Source organism: Pongo pygmaeus, chromosome 1 (genome assembly GCF_028885625.2).
Source record: "Pongo pygmaeus isolate AG05252 chromosome 1, NHGRI_mPonPyg2-v2.0_pri, whole genome shotgun sequence".
Lineage (NCBI taxonomy): Eukaryota > Metazoa > Chordata > Mammalia > Primates > Hominidae > Pongo > Pongo pygmaeus.
Window position 1 is genome coordinate 23,223,954 of NC_072373.2, and position 22,414 is coordinate 23,246,367.

The 22,414-nt window shown below is 42.5% G+C and overlaps 1 protein-coding gene and 2 non-coding genes across 9 annotated transcripts in view; 2 read left to right on the forward strand and 1 right to left on the reverse strand.

The window, feature by feature from the left end:
• The first annotated feature begins 1,249 nt into the window (after window positions 1–1,249).
• On the forward strand, window positions 1,250–1,353 carry LOC129024006 (small nucleolar RNA U13). The gene has a single exon (XR_008497007.1). It is a non-coding gene; the product is annotated as a small nucleolar RNA U13 (small nucleolar RNA).
• Window positions 1,354–7,573: 6,220 nt separating this feature from the next.
• Window positions 7,574–22,414, forward strand: part of LIN9 (lin-9 DREAM MuvB core complex component) — an 80,361-nt gene continuing 65,520 nt past the window's right edge. Inside the window, exons 1-4 of one of the 7 annotated variants that reach the window (XM_063671732.1) lie at window positions 7,574–8,309; window positions 16,125–16,157; window positions 19,569–19,663; window positions 21,482–21,586. In XM_063671732.1, the coding sequence (XP_063527802.1) occupies window positions 7,589–8,309; window positions 16,125–16,157; window positions 19,569–19,663; window positions 21,482–21,586 (954 nt within the window). In that variant the 5' untranslated portion in view covers window positions 7,574–7,588. Of the gene's footprint in view, window positions 8,310–16,124; window positions 16,158–18,508; window positions 18,643–19,568; window positions 19,664–21,481; window positions 21,587–22,414 lie in introns of those variants that run through there. The other 6 variants (XM_054449287.2, XM_054449117.2, XM_054449371.2 and 3 more) reach the window with 6 other exon arrangements.
• On the reverse strand, window positions 12,985–13,086 carry LOC129024198 (small nucleolar RNA U13). The gene has a single exon (XR_008497041.1). It is a non-coding gene; the product is annotated as a small nucleolar RNA U13 (small nucleolar RNA).

The following is a 22,414-nucleotide window of genomic DNA, read 5'->3' on the forward strand; positions in this document are numbered from 1 at the left end:
AGACAACTCTTTTTGGTGATAACAAATGTGGTTTTCTTAAAAAAAAAAAAAAAAAAAAAAAAAAAAGTCTGGCTTTTCTCAATATGCCTCTAAAGATTTTTAAATTGTTTCATATCTGGTCAAGTTGAGACTTAAGAACTTCATTTTAAATTGTAATAAAAGTTTACAACTTGGTGTTTTTTCAAAATAGTCAATGAACTGCAAGCACTTGTCAATAAAGATCTTAAATAATTGTCAAAAAAGTTAAAATAAAAAATATAAACTTTATTTCTCAACATAGACTTCACCAAGTTCGGGACACTTTCTTTTGTAAGCAATGATACAAGCCATTTAGTCCATCCCTAAAGAACTGAGGGTCCTGGGAATGTAACCATGTCAGTGCAGTCTCTTTTACGATACTAACTGAAGAAAAATAGGCGTACTTTTATGGTTTTTTTAAAGATTAGGAAATGAAAAGAAGGCAGAAGGAGGCAAATCAGGACTGTAAGGTGGAGGCCTAATGATTTCCTTTTGAAACTCTATTTATTTATTTATTTGTTTGTTTGTTTGTTTGTTTTTTGAGGCAGGGCCTCACTCAGTAGCCCAGGCTGGAGTGGACTGACACAATCACGGCTCACCACAATCTCTACCTCCTGGGCCCAAGCAATTCTCCCACCTCAGCCTTCCGAGCAGCTGGGACTACAGGCATGCGCCACCACGCCTGGCTAATTTTTGTATTTCTTGTAGAGATGGGGTTTCACCATGTTGCCCAGGCTGGTCTCTAATTCCTGGGCTCAAGCAATTCACCCGCCTTGGCCTCCCAAAGTGCTGGATTACAGGCATGAGCCACCGTGTCCAGCCTGTTGAAACTCTTGCTTGCACGCATTTTGATGAGAGGAATGAACAGGAGCATTGGCGTGGCGGAAGACTCCCTAGTGAAGATTTCTCAGGGATTTTCTGCTAAAGCTTTGACGTTCTCAAAACACTCCTGTAATAAGCAGATGTTATCATTCTTTGGCCCTCCAGAGAGTTAACAAGTAAAATACCTCAAGCATCCCAAAAAACTATTGCCATGACCTTTGCTCTTGACTGGTCCACTTTTGCTGTGACTGGACCACTTCCACCTTTTGGTTGCCATTGTTTTGATTGTGCTTTGTCTTCAGGATCATACTGGTAAAGCCACGTCTCATCTCCTGTTATAATTCTTCAAGGAAGTGCTTCAGGATCCTGACCCCACTCGTTTAAAATTTCCATTGAAAGCTCTGCTCAAATCCTTTTGTAGCTCCTGAGCATGATGATTGTGTGTCCACGCTCATGTGTGAGATGTCCCACCCTTGAACCTTGTTACAACATCGGCACATTACCTGTCTGACATGGAAGGAAAAAAAAATGCTGTGCTCTCTGCTTTTGTCTGCAGCTGATCTGAATGCAACTGTTTTGGCATCCATCAAATGAAAAGTTTGCTCACCTTTAATTTTTCTGTTAGAATTGTGTAAACTGAGCCAATTGAGATATCTATGGTGTTGGGTATTCTTTCTGCTGTTAATAATCGGTCTTCTTCAATTAGGGCGCAAATAAGGTTAACTTTTTCCTTGAAAATTGAAGTGGATGCTCTGTTGCTTCAGGTTTCATCTTCAATATCGTCTTGTCCTCTCTTAAAATGAGTTATCTGTTTATAAACTGCTGAATTCTTTGGCGCATCATCCTCATAAACTTTTTGCAAAGCATTGTTAAAAGAAAAACTTCAGCCTAATTAAAGGAGTTGAATTGAGCAATGGACAATTCACAAATTGGGCAGCCCCTAGAATTACAGCAGATTCAGAGAGACTCCAGGGGTGCCTCATGGTCAGAACAAATTTATAGGCAAAAAAAGTAAAGTGACATACAGAAATCAGAAGTGAGGTACAGAAACAGCTGGATTGGTTACAGGTTGTTTCCCTTATTTGAACACAGTTCGAACATTCAGCAGTCTAAGAGTGGTTGAAGTATGGCTGCTGGGATTGGCCAAGACTCAGCGATTTAGTTATAGGCACATACCCCTAAGTTAAGTTTTTAATCTTGTCTGCCTATTACACTAGGTTACAGTTAGTCCACAAGGACTCAAATACAGAAGTATGGACTTCTTCTCAGGCTATATTTAGTTTGCTTTAAGAGCATCAATAATTTCATCATTCTTCCACCCAAGCTTCACCGTAAAGCTTCCATTTGTCCACCATCAAGCTTCACCATTGATGTTTGTTCTTGCTTCAATTTTAGCAGAATTTATGTTGCTCTGAAAGGTACTCTGTTCAAACTGATGTCTTACCCTTCTTAGTGTTTCAGACTAGATCCCATTCAGGCATGTTATAACAAGTAAGTACAAGTTTATTTTGGTGCAAAAAAATTTTGAAATCCATGCATACTTTTTTTCTTTTTTCTGTTTTTTTGAGACGGAATCTCACTCTCTTGCCCAGGCTGGAGTGCAGTGGTGTGATCTCGGCTCACAGCAACTCCACCACCCAGGTTCAAGCAATTTTCCTGCCTCAGCCTCCCGAATAGCTGGGATTACAGGTGCCCGCCACCACACCCGGCTAATTTTTGTATTTTTAGTAGAGACGGGGTTTTGCCATTTTGGCCAGTCTGGTCTCGAACTCCCGACCTCAGGTGATCTGCTTGCCTTGGCCTCCCAAAGTGCTGGGATTACAGACGTGAGCCACCATGCATGGCCAGTTTTTTCATAATATGCATTTTCCATGAACTTTCTTAAGACCCCTCATATATGGCAGAATTTTCTTCCTTTTTTAGACTAAATAATTTTCTATTGTATTTATGTACCACATTTTCTTTTTCCATTCATCCATCCATCAATACTTAGGTTGCGTCCAACTCTTGGCTATTGTGAAGTAATACTGCTAAGAACATGGGTGTACAAATATTTGTTTGAGTCCTTGCTTTTCATTATTTTGGGCATTTATATTCAGAGTAGAATTGCTGGATCATATAGCATAGTACTTTTATGTATAAATCTTTGAAGAACCACCATATTGTTTTCCATAGCAGCTGCACCATTTTACATTCCCAATAGCAGTACACAGTGTTCTGATTTCTTCACATCTTTGCTAACACTTGTTATTATCTGTCTTTTTTATCATAGCTATCCCAGTGGGTGTGAATTGGTATCTCATTGTGGTTTTGATTTGTAGCTCCCCAATGATAATGATCTTGAACAGCCTTTTGTGTGCTTACTGACTTATCTACTGTGGAGAAATGTCTATTTAGATCCTTTGCACATTTTTGAATTGGGTTGTCTTTTTATTACCAAGTTATAAGAGTTTTAAATGTGTTTAAATGTTTTGGATACAAGTGCTTTATCAGATATAAGATTTGCAAATATTTTCTCCCATTCTAAGGGTTGTCTTTTCACTTTCTTGATAGTGCCCTTTGAAACACACAAATTTTTAATTTTGATGAGGTCCAATTTATACCTTCTTTGGTTGATTGTGCTTTTGTGTCATGGCTGAGAAACTGTTGCTTAATCTAAGGTCATGAAGATTTACACCTATGTTTTCTTTTAGGAATTTTTATGGTTTAGCTTTTACATTTAGGTCTTTGGTTCATTATGAGTTTCACATTTGTATTGTATATGATTTTTTAAAGAGCTTTGTTATAGTTTTCATTAGAGTAGTGTAACATACTAAACTCCACTAAACTTGGATGTTATCCATAATATCTAACACATGTAGAGAATTTTATCTTTTATTATCTCAATTTTATGGACATGCATCCTCACATTGTGATCTAGGTAGGGCAGTGTAGTTATATTCACTCCCCAAATGGGAAAGACAAAGGCAGAAAGGTTCAATGACTTGTCCAAGATCATGGTGCTCACAAGAGGTAAAGCAAGGCTTACAACCCATGTCTTCTGCTCTCACTCCTCATGCCTGTTTTCACTGCTCTGAACATGTTCAGGGAGAGGATTCTGAAGGGAATTACCAGGATGGCCACTGGGCACCTTTTTGAGAATATTTATGTTCTAAAAGAGGGATTCTCATCAAGGAAGGATACCAACAGTCACTGGAGATCTTGATAGGCACTTAATTTACAATATGTAATTTAATCTTCATGATAACCCTTCAAGTAAGGGAGAAGAAAACTAAAAACTACTACTGAGAGTAATTTGTTCAAGAATACACACAAGGGAAGTAGGTGAACTGCAATTTGAACCTAGATCCTGGGGCCATCAGTACTCCTGGTGTACTTGGATGCTGGAAGAGGAAATGCTGAGTGTGGAGTCCTACCAGCAACATAACTTAAAAATATATATATGTATAGGCTGGAGAGCCTTTTTACCTCATTATGGCTGAGATACTCAAGCAAGGCAAACTGAATTGTCTTTGTTTTTTCATTACTAACTCAAATTCCCAACTTTATCAAAAGTATTTATAAAAACATGCACATACATACTATACACACACACCCTTTTTTTTTTTTTTTGAGACGGAGTCTCACCCTGTCACCCAGGCTGCAGTGCAGTGGTGTGATCTCAGCAGACTGCACTCTCCACCTCCTGGGTTCAAGCAATTCTCCTGCCTTAGCCTTCCAAGTAGCTTGAATTACAGGTGCAAGCCACCACGCCTGGCTAATTTTGTATTTTTACTAGAGACTGGGTTTCACCATGTTGGTCAGGCTAGTCTCAAACCCCTGATCTCGGGTGCTCAGGCTATCCACCTGCCTCAGCCTCCCAAAGTGCTGGGATTACAGGTGTGAGCCACTGCACCAGGCCCCCAACACACACATTTTATCTTTAGTTATTGCAACTGTTTTCACAAAAATAATCCAACCCAATAATTGATAAATAGGCCACAGGACTAGAAATGGTCAAACCTGACATTTCTAAAATGTGGCCATGTTTATTTTTCTTATGGTTTTTTAAATTTTTTAGAATTTTTGTGGGTACATAGTAAGTGGATATATTTATGAGGTACATGAGATGTTTCTTATGGTGTATTTTTATTTAGGTTTTTCATGACTTAATGACCTTATCCATACTGTGGTTTGTTTTTTTAAAAAAGCAAACACCACACACAGTCATGTCATTTTAAATTGGAATAAGTGATTGCAGGAAATTTAATACCCCTGCGTTGTATGTTGCTATGGTTTGAATGATGGTATTCCCCCCAAAATTCAGTTGTAACATAATCCCCAATGCAACAGTATTAAGTAGAGTGGCCTCTGGGAGGTGATTAAGTCATGAGGGTTCTGCTCTCGTTAATGGGGTTAGTACCCTTATGAAAGGGCTCAAGGCTGAAGGGGGTGTTCTCTTGCCTTTCTGTCCCTTCTACCATGTGAGGACACAGCATGCATCCCCTCCAGAGGATGGAGCAATGAGCCACCATCTTGGAAACAGAGAGCTGCCCTCACCAGACACCAACGTTGGCACCTTGATCTTGGACTTCCCAGCGTTTGAAACTGTGAGAAATAAATTCTTGTTGTCAGCTGGGCATGGTGGCTCATGTCTGTAATCCCAGCACTTTGGGAGGCTGAGGCAGGTAGATCACTTGAGATCAGGAGTTCAAGACCAGCCTGGCCAACCTGGTGAAACCCTGTCTCTACTAAGAATACAAAAATTAGCCAGGAGTAGTGGCAGGCGCCTGTAATCCCAGCTACTCTGGAGGCAGAGGCAGGAGAATCACTTGAACCCAGGAGGCAGAGGTTGCAGTGAGCCGAGATCACACCATTGTACTCCAGCATGGGTGACAAGAGCAAAACTCCGTCTCAAAAAAAAAAAAAAAAAAAAAAAAAAATTGTTGTCTATAAATTACCCAGTCTCAGATGTTTTGTTATAGCAGCACAAATGGATAAAGACATACGTGTAATCCTCCCATCACAGAGGGAGTCACTGAGGCACCGAAAAGTGGGCTAGATTCCTGATTCTAGCACTTGCTTGCCATTGTCTTTGGACAAATTACCAGGTTGTTGGGAGAATCAAGTAAGCCAATCATTGTAAAACCTGTCATAAATATTCAATAACGAAACTTATTGAAGAGCTAAGTGTACCTTGGCTTCGATCACACAGCTGAGCGCTAGATCTGGGGCTAGGATACAGCTTCAGGCTTTGGATTTATAAGAGTCACTTAGAGTTTTTGTTTAAAAAGATTATCACGGGAGGGCCTAAAAACATTGATTTAAACAGTAGTTGTGTTGTTGCGTGTACATGAAAACTGCCTCAGAATAAAACCAGGTTTGCCTTGGTCTAATGACACCTTGACCATCATGACATTCACAAAGCTTTTGCTTCTCCCACTCCGATAACCTCTCATGTTTTTTTAATTTCTATTCTTTCATTCTTAAAGGGCTGACCTTTTCTTGATCTCATCTCCAAACTGATACTGAAGTGCAAGCTGCTGAAGTCCCCCCCAGGTGCTGACAACAAGGACCAGTGTTTTAATCTTCTTAGGGAGCAGATCAGAGTGTGTTTAGAAGGCAAAGGAGAGGTTAAGCTAGCTCTGAAGGAAGGATTACTTTGTAAAATTGAACTTTCACCCTCCCTGCTCACTCCCTGCTCTCCCTCCTACCTTAGCATGGCAGCACCCAGTTACCCAAGGCACAAAGCTGGCATCAGCAATGAGACTTCCTTCTCCTCACACCCAGTGACTCACCCAATCCTTTATTTTCCACGTCTTGAAAGGTGGAGTGCATGCTGCCACCTCTCTCTCATACTGCCTGTGCTGTGGTTATGGTAGTAATAGTGGCTAGGTGATGGGTGCTAGCAGCTAGTACAAGGTCCTTACATCTATCAAATCATTTAGCCCTCTAAACAACCCTGTTATTTGCATTTTACAGATAAGAAACTGAGGCACAGAGAATTCGGTTAAGAAACCAACGTGCCTGAGATTAGACAACTAGCAGCCCATCTGGATTCTTCCCATGGAGGCCGTGGGGCTCCAGAGTCCACCCGCTGCACCTCTCCAGCTACCTCTCTCTTCTGTCCTTTGCAGAAGGCATCTCTCTTCTGTCCTTTGCATGCCCCAAATAAGCTTCTTCCTGACTGGTTTCTAGGCTCTCATCTTGTCCCCCACCAATCCATTTCCCATATTTTTGTTCTAAAACACAAATAGAAACATGCCCCTCTTACACCCGACTTTTCCACTGCTCCAGTGGACTAAGCAAGTTCAACTCCTTAGCCTGGGTGGGCCTCTGTGTACCACTCTGTCATCTTAGTCTACCGCCTTTTAACTTTGTAGTTCCTGGAATTCACCCATGTTGTCTTTTGACTGCTTAACGGTCTCATTCCTCCAATCCCCATAAATTCCTGGAGAAAAGGATTGGAGCTCAATGACATTTGTTAAATGAATTTTTGAAAAGCAACAGTGTTTTATAACTGGAAAGTGTTACAGACAGATATTGTGAAATTTTTCCTTGGCCTTCTTTCAATTTCGTTGAATTCTCGTCCAGTATTCTGATAACATTTGGATCAGGTACTTTATCACCTTGTAGTGTCACTGTTCCTTTCTGTATCCTCTCGAAGCCTCCTGTTACTCGTTTTCTAATTCTCTTCCAGCCCACTGCACGATCTAGTGTCGAATGGATGAAACAGCTGAGCAGAACAGTTCTTTAGCTGTCGGCCTAAATGACCAACTTCATGACCTCTCAAGGTCTCGCTCCCCGGCTGCACGCAGCTCAACTTCCAACATTCGGGAAAGGCGTGCCCGGATCGCGAGGGGCCGCTGGGACCGAGTCCCGGACGTCGCGACGCGCAGGGGGCTGCTGCGGCCGGCGCTCTCGGGAAAAGCGAGGGGACGGAGGCGCCCGAGCAACGTGGGTTTCGGGAACTGTGAATATTTCACTTTGCGTAGAACCCCCTCGGTCAATGCGACCCAGAACCGAGGGCTTCTTTCCCCCCGCCGGGGCCTCCCTCCCGTTCTCCACTCGGAACAAACAGCCTGCAGTTCCCGCAGCTGCAGCGCGGGCCGCGGAACATGCGCCGGGAGCGGGACCCGGGCGGGACTCCGGAGCTGGTACTGCTCCCCCCGCGCTCCGGCGCCGGGGCTCGCCGCGCGGCCTCCTTCCTCCCTTCCTCCCGCCAGGCTCGGCCGGAGGCGGCGGCAGAGGGGCGAGGCGCGGCCCCCCCTCGGCGGCACCTCCTCCCCGGGCAGGCGCGGGCGGAGCCGGGCCCGCCTCAGCCAGCCGCGGCGGGAGCAGCGCAGCGCGGCGCCGCGGGCAGCGAGCTCCGCATTCGAACCTCCCTCGCAAAGACAGTCTCCGCCCCACAATGCACCGCGGCGGGCAGCCTTTGAAAAAGCGGCGCGGCTCGTTCAAGATGGCGGAGCTCGACCAGTTGCCTGACGAGAGTGAGTAGCACCTCAAAGCACCCCCCCCTTTTCCCGCCTGCCGCCTGCCCAGCGGCTGCACCGGCCGGGACGGACGCCCGTGCCCTCCGCTGGGCAGGTGGGCTGACTGCCAGCCCCACCGTGGTCTCCTAGTCCTCCCACTCCGGTGTTGCCGCCGCGTCGCCGCCTTTGTTATGGTGTCTGTGTGTTGGTTTCTGGGGTTGTGTGAGCGCCAGGGCCGGAAACCGAGAGCCCGGGAGTCCAGCCTGTGCCAGGCGGAGGCGGTGGCTGCTCCCCTGGCCCGACTCCGGCCCCCAGCCGAGGTGGGGGGAAGAGCGGCCCCCGGGCGCGGGGGCTGTCCTCGCCGCCTGCACCACTCGCCCGGCGCCGAGAGACGCCCGCCAGGGTTATGTAACTCGCCTGTCCCGGGGCCAGGGGAGGGCTTGGGCTGGGCACGGGGTGGTCCACGGCCACTTCTTCTTGCCCCAGCCTCTGATCTTGTCCTGTCACAGCTCCTGCCCCTACAGGCACTTGTGATCTTCACTGTGCTCCCCACCCCCCCCACCGGTGTGTCCACCCCTGGAAGTGTTTCCGTGTCAGAGGGTTGGCCCCTTCCCCTGGGACCACAGGTGGCTGTGGACCTTTCCTGAGATCATCCAGCCCCGATACTCAGTGTTCAGGTAGACCCCGTCCCGCAGACTTTATTCTATATGTGTCTTAAGAGCCATAAAGGTACCTTTATGCATGGATGTGACCAACACAGCGTACATATGCAGTACCCTGCCTGACACCCACCCTAGGGCATTGCCTCCCCTAACCATGTTTACTCACCCTGACATCTAAGACATGTATGCTCACTTGTGTTGAATAAGTAAAAGCACCAATTCCATAGTTTAAGGGCAATGGAACTTAATTTTGTAATTTACAATATTGCATAAATTATATGAAAAGGCAAATATGTTAGTTAATTACAAAAAAAGTCCTGAATCCACATTCACTATTCAGTTTATACGTATTTGTGAAAGGCTCAATTACTATTGAATCTATCTATGCACAAGGCAAATGGACTTAAAAATGAGAACTCAACATACTACCGATTCCATTTTCTTTGTGAGGTCATGTATTCTTAGTAAGTTATAAAGTTAAAATAAAAATTCAACTTGCCAAGCTGGCGAAAAGTCGTATTAAAAGTGTTTGTGTTTTAAATTTGATAGAGACCAGCACTAAGTCCCCAAGGAACTTTGTCCATGATGGAACTGTTCTCTTTTGTGATGTCCAGTAGGGTAGCCAAGCTACTAGCCATATGTGGCCATGGAACATTTCAAACGTGATTAGAGTGATGGAGGAACTGAATTTTGAATTTTATTTAATTTTAACTTACATAGTCACATGTAGGTAATAGTCACTGTATTGGGTAGGGCACAGCTATTGACCAGTCGTGAGTTGTATTGTTTATTTGTAGAATACAATTGATTGTGATTTATTTTATTTATTTATTTATTTATTTTGAGACGGGGTTTCACTCTTATTGCCCAGGCTGGAGTGCAATGGTACTATCTCGGCTCACTGCAACCTCTGCCTCCCGGGTTCAAGCGATTCTCCTACCTCAGCCTCCCGAGTAGCTGGGGTTACAGGCATGTGCCACCACGTCTGCCTAATTTTTTTGTATTTTTAGTAGAGACAGGGTTTCTCCATGTTGGTCAGGCTGGTCTCCAACTCCCGACCTCAGGTGATCCACCTGCCTCGGCCTCCCAAAGTGCTGGGATTACAGGTGTGAGCCACCGCGGCTGGCCTTGATTGTGACTTAGAATGCTCCCAAATGAGTGTGGACCTACTAAGCACAGTGTACTTGTCATCCGAAAATGTTTTTCATCATCCTTGGTATCTTTATCATAAACATGTCTTATCACCTCTTGGATGTCACAATCACTAGAGCCACTGTTTTGGTTACTGTAGTCATTCTGTTGTAATGAGAGGCGTTTTAAGTGGCTTTCTTACAACTGCCATTAGGAATATTTGCTTCATATCATCCAGCATTTATTGAGAATTTACTGTGGTTCTTTGTAGGGACTTGGGATTTATATTAGGGTTCAAATTCCAGCTCCACTTTCAAATTATATAACCTAATCATTTATATTACTTTGTGACATCTCTGGTGCATTGGTGTGTATTTGTGAAGCGTATGTCTTGTTTAGGCAGACTTCAGCTTTGTTGAAACCAGGGATTTTCTTTCTTTCTTTGTCATACAGTGCCACAAATCAAGTATACATAAATAATTTATATGGAATTAATGCAAAGTAACAGGTATTATTAATGAAACTAGAGCAGGGTCTTGAAAAGGAAAAGCGATTTCAATTTGATACTGGAAATAGCAGTATGTTTTTTGGCCACATTTAGTCAAGGAGGCTAGCTAATATATTATTCAGGAGTCGATATAACATTATCAATAATGAAAGCTACCATTTATTGAGTATTTACTATGAACCAGATGCCACGCAAAGGATATTATATGTATTTGCTCATTTAATCTTCATTTCAGTTGATGTAAGTACTCACATTTTATATAAGGAAACTAAGGTTATCTTCAGCCCAGATCTTTCCTGAGCTCCCTTTCTTGATATCTCTTGCCTGTTTCACATTTCTTCTTAGATGCTTCAAAGGCCCCTCAAACTGCACAGGTTTAAAATCCACCTCAGTCCTACCCTATGACAGATACTTCTAGTGGTTCGAATGGTTCCACTGTGCATTCAGCTGGCAGGGCAGAAACCTAGAGATTTTCTTTGGCGCTTCCCTCTCTTTCTTTTTTTTTTTTTTTTTTTTTTTTTTTGAGACAGAGTCTTGCTGTGTCACCTAGGCTGGAGTGCAGTGTGTGATCTCCGCTCACTGCAGCCTCCGCCTACCGGGTTCAAGTGATTCTCCTGCCTCGGCCTCCTAAGTAGCTGGGTTTACAGGCGCCCGCCACCACACCTGGCTAATTTTTGTATTTTTAGTAGAGGCAGGGTTTCACCATGTTGGCTAGGCTGGTCTCAAACTCCTGACCTCAGGTGATCCACCCACCTCAGCCTCCCAAAGTGCTGGGATTACAGGCGTGAGCCACCGTGCCCCCAGCCACTTTCTTCTCTTTCACTTCCCATATTTAAGCCTTTACTAAGTCTGTAAATTTTACCTTCTAAATATCTATCAATTCTACCCATTTCTTACCATCACCATAGCCCAAACTGTTACCATTTCTTCTCTTTACCTCAGCCTCTCATTAATTCAGCCCCCTTCCCACAAACACACAGCGAGAGGGATCGTTTCAAAATGAATGTATGTCATCCTCCTGTTACAAACCTTTTAGTAGCTATAAGACCCTTTGTGGTCTGGCTGCTCCCTACCTCTCAGCTTTATGTTTTACCACTTGTCCCCTCATTCTATCCCTTGGGGTAAATTGGACCTTTTTCATTCCCTATACTCGCCAGTCTCCCCTTTTCTCCAGGGTCTTTGCACATGCTGTTCTCTCAACCTGGAATGCTACACCCCCACACCCCCCTTACTTTCAGTTAACTTCGAATTATCTTTTAGATCCCATTTTATGCTTCTTCAGAGAGCCATTTCCCATCCTCCCTGACTAAATTATGTCTTCTTTAAATCTGTTTTTTGTTTTTTGAAGAGACAGGGTCTCCCTCTGTTGCGTAGACTGGAGTGCAGAGGCATGATCATGGCTCACTGCAGCCTTGATCTTCTGGGCTAAGGAGATCCTCCGGCATCAGTCTCCCCAGTAGCTAGGACCACAGGCATGTACCACCATGCCCAATTAAGGTTTTTTTGTTTTTTGTTTTGTTTTGTTTTGTTTTTTTCTATTTTTTGTAGAGACGAGGTCTCCCTATGTTGCTCAGGCTGGTCTCCAACTCCTGGCCTCAAGTGATCCTCCTGCCTTAGCCTTCCAAAGTGCTGGGATTACAGGCTTCAGCCACCAAGCAGGGCCTATCTTCTTTATTTTTTTTTTTAAAGATGGAGTCTTGCTCTGTCACCCAGGCTGGAGTGCAGCGGTGCAATCTTTGCTCACTGCAACCTCCACCTCTAGAGTTCAAGCAATTCTCCTGCCTCAGCTTCTTGAGTAGCTGGGATTACAGGTGTGAGCCACTGTGCCAGGCCAGGGCCCATATTCTTTAAATCTTTTTGTATTACTATGTAACTTCCTAGTGGCAGCTATTACAGTTGCAGTTTTGTGTTTGTTTATGTGATTGGTTAGTAGCCCCATCAGAGCAGGTACTGTTTCTGTCTTCCTAATTGCATTCCCAGTTCCATGCATAACACCTGGCTTACCTCTGCCCATTCATACCATTCTTCCCTATGCAAGCACAGTCACCCCTCCTCCCTTCTTAGGACTTAACCTGTTTCTTCTGCCCAGACTCATTGCTTTGATTTCCTGCTCTCTCACAGCTAGTTTTTTAGATGTTACCACCTCAGAGAAACCGTCTGTACTCAAAAGTAAGGTAGCTAGTACTTAGAGTAATTCACCCATCTCCACCAATATCACTCTGTTTATTTCCTTTATCATGAGCTATAATTATTATGTACGTGTTTTATATATATGTCTCTTTCCACTAGAGTTTAAGCTTCCTGAGAGCAGAGGCTTTGTTTGTCTTGTTTTTTGGGGTAACCCTCGCCCCAACAGTGCTTATGGTAGGCATTCAATAAAATTTTTTTTCCACATCAGATGGGTCATGTGCTGACTTTTCACAAAGTTTGAGAGAGACACATCTCACATATGAGTATGAAAACCCCATCATCATGCTTATGAACTACAAAGGGTAGAATCTTTGGATTAATGTAGAGCAAGATTCTAATTTAATCAGATTCGCCTGACTGAAAAATCCATGTTCTTAACCTATTATTTTTTGCTTGCTCAAAATAATACTAACAGCATTATATCAAAATTAACTGTGTAATATATGCATTGTTCTATGCACTTTTACATGTATTAACTCATTTAATCCTCATTTTACACATGAAGAAACAATAGCACAGAGAGGCAAAGTAACTTGCTTAAGGTAACATGCAAGAAAGTGTCAGGACCAAGATTCAAACATAGCTAGTCTCAATCTAGAACCTGTTTTCTTAACCACTATGCTATCCTGCATCTAGAAAAAGGAGAAAAGGACCTGTTGCGGTGGCTCACGCCTGTAATCCCAGCACTTTGGGAGGCCGAGCCGGGTGGTCACCTGAGGTCAGGAGTTCGAGACCAGCCTGGCCAACATGGTGAAACCCTGTCTCTACTAAAAATACAAAAATTAGCTGCGTATGGTGGCATGCACCTGTAATCCTAGCTACCTGGAGGGCTGAGGTGGGGAGAATTGCTTGAACCCGGGAGGTGGAGGTTGCAGTGAGCTGAGATTGCGCCACCGCACTCCAACCTGGGTGACACAGTGAGATTCCATCTCAAAAAAAAAAAAGAAAAAAGAAAAAAAGAAAAGGTTAAAGGTGATTGGTCAGAATCCCCAAGATATGGTTCCTGCCTTCATGGAGCAGGAGTGGATATTCTTATGGCATATACCTCTTCCTTCAGATCTCTGCTTAAGCATCACCTTTCATAGAAGCTCATCATGAACACTTTATATACAAATAGTTTTCCTTCCCCCCATCCCCACCCTGCATATTCTTCTTCTTCTGCTTTATTTTTTCCAGAGTGCGTATCATGACTCGATAGCTGTTTTTGTTTGTCTCCCATCACTAGAATGTACATTCCATGAGAGCAGGGACTTTGACTATTTTGCTTGCTGTTGTATTCCCATTGCCTAGAGCAGGTAGGGACTGGCATGCCGTCAGCACTCTACATATTCAGTGAGTGAATGGTTACTACTTTTTCTCAAATGCACTACGTATCTCTTGGCACAGAGATGTGTGTATTATCTACTATTGCTGCTTTACAGTTGTGTTGCATTGTTTGAGACTTTTTAGCAAGATTTTATGTCATTCACCCCCATGACTTTACTGCCTTTTGTCATTAAGCTTCATTTGCCATGCAGAAGCTTTTATGGTGTCCTGTTAACGATTCTTCACATCTAGGCAAGAGAGTAGAGTGAAAGTAAGTGTCTTTAATGCTAATAGGTGTCTGTTTCACAAGTCTCTTATACAGACCTGTGGAGGAAAAAGTCAGTTGAGGTTTAGTGATCAGAGATGCATAGTGTTTAAGGATCTGAGATGAAGTGTTTCATAACTGCCATACTTTATCTGTTGCTTCTCATTTTAAGTCTGTTATCCATTTATATGAGATGTAAATCATGGCTGCTTTTGTTAAATAGCAAGGAGGATGAATCCGTCCTCTCTAATTTTTGTTCCTAGTTCATGTTCTTTTTTATTTAATCCCCTGAGATCATCCTTAATTATTATTTTTCAGATGACTTGGACTTTGCAATGTATACATCCAATTCTGAGATTTTTAAATTTAGTGCTTTCTCACTCTCAAAAAGCTTCTTTCTCTATTGATTTTTTTTTTTTTTTTTTTTGACATGGAGTCTCACTCTGTCACCCAGGCTGGATGGAGTGCAGTGGCGCGATCTTTGCTCACTGCAAGCTCCGCCTCGCGGGCTCACGTCATTCTCCCACCTCAGCCTCCCGAGTAGCTGGGACTACAGGTGCTCACCACCACACCCAGTTAATTTTTTGTGTTTTTAGTAAAGACGGGTTTTCACCGTGTTAGCCAGGATGGTCTTGATCTCCTGACCTCATGATCTGCCCACCTCGGCCTCCCAAAGTGCTGAGATTACAGGCATGAGCCACCGCACCCAGCCTCTCTATTGATTTTTCTACTTTCCCTACCCATAGATCCTATCATTCATTCACACCAGAACCTGTAGCCTGATGTTTCTCAAAGTGGGTTACCTGCAACAGATTCCCCTGTTGTTTATTAATAATATAGATTCAGTCTAGATTCTGCATGTATGAGGAGCTTCCTTGTTATTCTAATGTCTTTTTTATTTTTTTGAGGCAGAGTCTTACCCTGTCTGTCAGGCTGAAGTGCAGTGGCGTGGTCACAGCTCATTGCTGCCTCAACCTCCCAGGCTCCAGCAGGCCTCTCCTGTCACATCAGCCCCCTGAGTAGCTGAGACTGGAGGCACGTGCCCCCATACCCAGTGAATTAAAAAAATTTTTTTAGAGACAGGATCTCCCTGTGTTGCCCAGGCTGGTCTCAGACTCCTGGCCTCAAGCTATCCTTCCCACCTTGGCCTTCCAAAGCACTGGGATTACAGGTGTCAGCCATCATACCTGGCCTCTAATGTACACTGGAGTTTGTTTTATCCAGTGGACCCCTCCAACTTTATTCTAGCCCCTCTTGGCCATTCTGTATTCCCTTTTCCAGCTTAGATCTTGAAGTATCACATATACCTGCATTCTAGACTTTCAAGGGACTTATTGCTTGCTCTGACAGTCCCTGAATCATTTCCATTGTCTGTTTTTTCCACTCCATTACTACATCAGTCTTTGCCTTAATAGATGTCGGTTCCCTTTCTCTTTTCTTCCAGCACCACAGCACGCCTGGATGAGGATCCAAAATTACCTCTGTCCCCACTCTTCCTCTTTCTTCTCTTTCTTCACTTTCTTCTCCTGGAATGGTCTCCAGTTCTCACAACTTCAGCAAGACTCTCATATGTCTCTCTCCAGTTCTTTCTTTATCTGAATTCTGGTTTATAGTTTGAATTGTCTGCTAGATATTTCTAGTTGCACATTCCACCATCTCTTCAAACTCAACATTACTAAAACTAAATGGATCACTTTTACCCCCAAACCAAGGTCTTTTTCTCTCACTTTGATTATGAAATAATTATTGATTTGTTTTATTTTTAATTGCAGGCTCTTCAGCAAAAGCCCTCGTCAGTTTAAAAGGTAAGAAGTATAGCATTTTTAGGTATACCATAGCTAAAAGTCTAATTCATTAAATTAATCTGGTTATAGTGTTTCCCTTTTCCTTCTAAGTTATGATTCATCGTAGCTTTTCAGTATTGGTTTTCATTGATAACCTTAAATTAATATGCTTTTATAGGAGAATTGATCCTCAGTTGTTAGAAATTATTTTTAAAAATTTCTAAAATTATTGATTAAAAACCTTTCTAATTAAACATTCCATAAATATTTAGATTAAAAGCATTTGTTAAACGACTGTGCTGAGCAATATGTTAGCATAATTGTTTGCTTGTTTGTTTTTGAGACAGTCTCTCTCTGTTGCCCAGGCTGGAGTACAACGGTGCAATCTTGGCTCACTGCAACCTCTGCCTCCCAGGCTCAAGCGATTCTCCTGCCTCAGCCCCCTGAGTAGCTGGGATTACAGGCATGTGCCACCATGCCTGGCTAATTTTTGTATTTTTAGTAGAGATGGGATTTCACCATGTTGGCCAGGCTGGCCTCAAACTCCTGGCCTCAAGTGATCTGCCCACCTTGGCCTCCCAAAGTGCTGGGATTACAGGCGTGAGCCACTGTGCCCAGCAGATTTTTTGTTTATTTATTTTTTGAGACAGGGTCTCGCTTTGTCACACAGGCTAGAGTGTGGTGACATGATTACAGTTCACTGCAGCCTCGACCTCCTGGGCTCAAGTGATCCTCTTGCCTCAGCCTCCCATGTAGCTGGGACCACAGGCACATGCTACCATGCCCAGCTAATTTCTTTATTTTTTGTAGAGAGGAGGACTCACTTTGTTGCCTAGGCTGGTCTCGAACTCCTGGGCTCAAGGGATCCTGCTGCCTCAGCTTTGCAAAGTGCTGAGATTACAGGCATGAGCCACCACACCTGGCCCATAATAGCTTATTTTTAAGAGTCTTGCTTTCACTGGGCACGGTGGCTCACGCCTGTAATCCCGGCACCTTGGGAGGCTGAGGCAGGCGGACCACTTGAGCTCAGGAGTTCGTGATCAGCCTGGCTAACATGGTGAAACCCCATTTCTACTAAAAATACAAAACTAGCCGGGAGTGGTGGCAGGCGCCTATAATCCCAGCTACTTGAGAGGCTGAGGCAGGAGAATTGTTTGAACCTGGGAGGCGGAGATTGCCGTAAGCCGAGATCGCGCCACCGCACTCCAGTCTGGGAGTCTGGGTGACAGAGTAAGACTCTGTCTCAAATTAAAAAAAAAAAAAGAATCTTGCTTTCTAAGTAATAATGCCCTGAAATAAAAATAAAAGAATGATAGTACTTTTCTCATTCTAAGAAAAAGTTAGACATGTTCCTTGGTCTCACTATTTCTTTTGGCAGGTACATTAGACTAACCTTTTTAACATAGTTTCTTTAAAATTTTACCTCTTGATTAAGATTCTGGTAGGTCAATAAATTTGGAACCAAGCTAAATATTCTCAAAGATTCATTAGTACTTTTAGTCTTTAAAGCTACTATATTGTGTTTTGGATTGGTGATTTACCAAATTAAATCCTTCTAGCTTAAGAAGACAATTTGTCTTCCAGAACACCCCAGTTTGTTTGCCTAGCAGGATCAACTCCATCCCATCTCTGTTCTTTTGTGATTCTTAAAAATTATTCCATTATTCTTTTTCTCCCAATATTAAACTCATTTCTCTCCCCTTTTTTTTTTTTTTTTTTTTTGAGACTGAGTCTCGCTTTGTCGCCCAGGCTGGAGTGCAGTGGCACAATATCTTGGCTCACTGCAACCTCTGCCTCCTGGGTCAAGTGATTCTTGTGCCTCAGCCTCCTGAGTAGCTGGGACTGCAGGCATGCGTCACCACACCTGGCTAATTTTTGTATTTTTAATAGAGATGGGTTTTCATCATGTTGGCCAGGCTGGTCTTGAACTCCTGACCTCAGGTGATCCTCCCACTTTGGCCTCCCAATGTGCTGGGATTACAGATGTGAGCCACTGCACCCGGGACTCATTCGTCTTGATAAATCATTTGTATAAGTAATGTACATTTCTTATGGAAAAAATGAGAAAATGCTGATGAGCCACTAGAAGAAAATAAAAATAACCAGCTTGTATATTCATCCCAGTTTTCTATGCTTCTATATAAACATCTTTTTTATAAAAATTAAACTTACCCCTCTTTATTTTCACAATATGTCTAATCATTATAATATGTGTAATCATAATATGTCTATTCGATAGAATTTTTTTCTGGTTGTGTACAACTCTGAAGACATTTCTCTGAATTAAGGAAAACAGAAATAACCACGCTGATTTACTTCTTCTTTTTTTGTGAGGGGACAGAGACTCACCGTATTGTCCAGACTGAAGTGCAGTAGTGCTATCTCGGCTTGCTTCGACCCTGGCTCACTTCGACCCTGGCTCACTTCGACCCTGGCTCGCTTCGACCTTCGCCTCCCAGGTTCCAGCGATTCTCTGCCTCAGCCTCCTGAATAGCTGGGACTACAGGTGCGTGCCACCATGCCCGGCTAATTTTTGTATTTTTTGTAGAGGTGGCGTTTCACCACGTTGGGCAGGTTGGTCTCGAACTCATGGCCTCAAATGATCCACCCGCCTCGGCCTCCCAAAGTCCTGGAATTATAGGCATGAGCCATTGCACCTGGCCTAATTTCCTTTTTATATATCAAGTGATTCACATATTAAAGCAGAAAACATTTGGAAATGTGCTCTAAATACAGGCTGGCGTGGTGGCTCATGCCTATAATCTCAACACTTCGAGACACTGAGTCAGGTAGATCACCTGAAGTCAGGAGTTTGAGACCAGCCTGGCCAACATGGAGAAACCCTGTCTCTACTGAAAATACAAAAATTAGCTAGGCGTGGTGGCACACACCTGTAATCCCACTACTGGGGAGGCTGAGGCAGGAGAACCACTTTAACCCGGGAGGCAGAGGTTGCAGTGAGCCAAGATTGTGCCACTGCACTCCAGCCTGGGTGATGGAGCAAGTACTCTGTCTCACACACAAAGAAAAAGTAAAAAAAGAAATGTGCTCTAAATTCAAGGTTAGAAAAGGCTTTTTCCATTTTTGATTCCCCTGCTTTCAGAATTGTACCAAAAGTTATGAGATAGTTCTTGGCAAGTTGGAATGGAGAAATTATTAAAAATCCAAAAACAAAGAAAAAGAAGCACATGTTTCAGTATGGACATTTAATACTTTCAAGATGCATTGCTTTATCAAATTATTTAGAGAGTCTGACAGAAAAATACAGAAGAGCTTTTTCATTTATAATAACCTAAAATTATTATAGCCAGTGTATTTTTTCCATATTGGTAAATATTTTAGATATATGGCTGTTATGAAAAAGGTAGTATTCATGGTAGAAAATCCGTTGAACTAAGCCAAAATTTTATTAGTATTAATTATTTATTACAGAAGGAAGCTTATCTAACACGTGGAATGAAAAGTACAGTTCTTTACAGAAAACACCTGTTTGGAAAGGCAGGAATACAAGCCCTGCTGTGGAAATGGTAAGGAGTGAGTTTTTCTTACATTTTAGAATAATTCTAGCTAAGTTGTCTGTATTATTGTCATGTGTAAATTCTTGCAGCACAGTAAAAAATTTACGAATTTGTAGTTTACAAATTTGTACAAATTACGAATTTACAAATTTTCCCAACCTCAAGTGTCATTAAGCACTATTTGATCTTATTTAGGTAAATTAATCTGTACCCAGTGATAATCTGGTCATCAGTAAGCATTTGTTCAGTAATTGTGTAATAGTTTCTTTAAATAGGAAAAACAAAAAAACTACAACTTATACTTTCATTAGGTACGCAAAAAATTTTACATGGCTTTGGTACCTGCAAAAATATATATATGTGGTAAGGTATTAAAATCTTGTATAGACAAAAAGAAAAAAAAAGAAATCATTGTGTAGCTCAAAGGTAAGTGCATTTAGAGGTGGGAAGTAGAAATGAGCATATAATTGACATGACTAACAATTTTAGGAACTCTCTTTCTCTCCTGCCCTGCCAGGTAGCCAGGAGGTTTTAAGGGTCTGTCATGAAACAATCCTGGAGTTGGGATAGACAGCAGCAGTCACAGTAGCCTGGGCAGCTGACCACAGTGAATGTGAGGGGCTTTCCTCACTATGTCAATTCCATCATCTTTATTCCCTTCCTCTTCTCTGCTTGTGGTCAGGGAAGGGAGGCAGTGTAGAATGGAATTCCTGTCAGGGCTATAGAGTATCAAGACTCTGAGTGGGTTTAATTTCTTTTTGTTTTTCTTGTTTTGAGACAAGGTCTCGCTCTGTCGCCCAGGCTGGTCAGGAACTCCCAGGCTCAAGCGATCCTCCCCACTCAGCCTCCCGAGTAGCTGGGACTACAGGTGTGTGCCACCATGCCCAGCTAATTAAAAAAAAAATCTTTTGTAGAGATGGGGTCTCCTTGTGTTGCCCAGGCTGGTTTCCAGTTCCTGGGCTCAAGTGATCCTCCTGCCTCGGCCTTCCAAAGTGCTGGGATTATAGGCATGAGCCACTGTGCCCAGCCAGAGTGGGTTTAATTTCAAGGGTTCATAGACCCGAGTGGTTGTTGCCCATATGTTGTTAGCCCTCTGCACCTGTTTCTCTTCCAAATAGCCATGAGGGGTGGGAGAAGGCTTTGACAAGGTTGTAGGTCTTATTGGGATATTATTTCTTTTTCTTTCTGTTAATGAAACCTCTGAACCTAGGGTGAACTGTAAAATCTTTCCTATTACAGACCCTTAAGTGTATGATGTACTTTTGGTACTTAAACAATTTTTTTAGTTCTATGGGTAATTATCAGATATCTATCATGTGTATCTTGTATTCTTATTTACAAATGAAAATTCGATTAACAATTTTTGACAGCAGATCTAGTATAATAGTATACACATTTAGGCTTACTCTTCTAGAATGATTTAGAAACTTTGGCCCAGCCCAGCCCTATGCAGCAGACATATCATGTCACACACCCAATTGGTATTAACCCAAGCACCAACATAATTTGAACTGGAATTTCCGGAACTTATTTTCCTATCATCACTGTTCAAGGCTGCCAGTGTACTAAGGAGACTTGGGGTTCAAGTTTTACTTTATTCATCAGCTAGGTATTTCATTCATAAGCAACTTGCATAAATACATCTTACTGCTTTCCAAAATTGAGATTATTTATATTTGGCTTTGTGTGCTTTGTGTTGCCCATACTTTATCCTTCCATACTGCTGATAATCCAGAGTTAGCTCAGTTTTCCAAGTATAGAATTGTATTTTGGAACAAAAATGGGAGGGTTCAGCTTTTTCATTAAATGAAAACATTTCTATCATAGCCTTTCAGAAATTCAAAACGAAGTCGACTTTTTTCTGATGAAGATGATAGGCAAATAAATACAAGGTCACCTAAAAGAAACCAGAGGGTTGCAATGGTTCCACAGGTATGTGTGTGCTAAAATTTTGTTTCATTGGAAAGGAAGTAAGCAAATGCTCAACCTAATAAAGTTTATATTTCTGTTACATTTTGAGTAACAAGTTCTTTTCTTTAAATTCATACCGCTACTCTGGTCCTGTTTTAGTTACCTAGAAAACGTTATTTTTTTGATCAACTTTAAAACGGGATAGGAAGCCAGTCATTAGTCCTACAAATGCACACTTTTAAGCATGGAGATAGTGGAAGAATTTGGCAACATGGAATCAATTTGTAGGTTTGCACAGAAATAAGAGGGAAAAAATGTTTTACTTGATCACCAAGAGAAGTACATTGAAGACTTCCTTTATCCAAGAGAGGAAAAAAAAACATATATATATGTTTTTATATATATATATATTTTTTTTTTGAGACGGAGTCTCACTCTGTCACCCAGGCTGGAGTACAGTGGCGTGATCTCGGCTTATTGCTGCCTTTGCCTCCTGGGTTCAAGTGATTCTCCTATCTCAGCCTCCCGAGTAGCTGGGATTACAGGCTCACACCACCACGCCCAGCTGATTTTTTTTTTTTTTTTTTTTTTTTTTTTTTTAAACTGATAAAATTCTAAACAGATAATTTACTAAAAAAAGGTAATCCAGATGATTAATAGACATGAGTAGATGTTTGAACTTGCTGGGATTTTTATATTTTAGTAGAGACAGGGTTTCACCATGTTGGCCAGGCTGATCTTGAACTCCTGACCTCAAGTGATCTGCCTGCCTCGGCCTCCCAAAGTGCTGGGATTACAGTCATGAGCCACTGCGCCCTGCTGAGAGGAAAATATTTAGCATGAAATCGT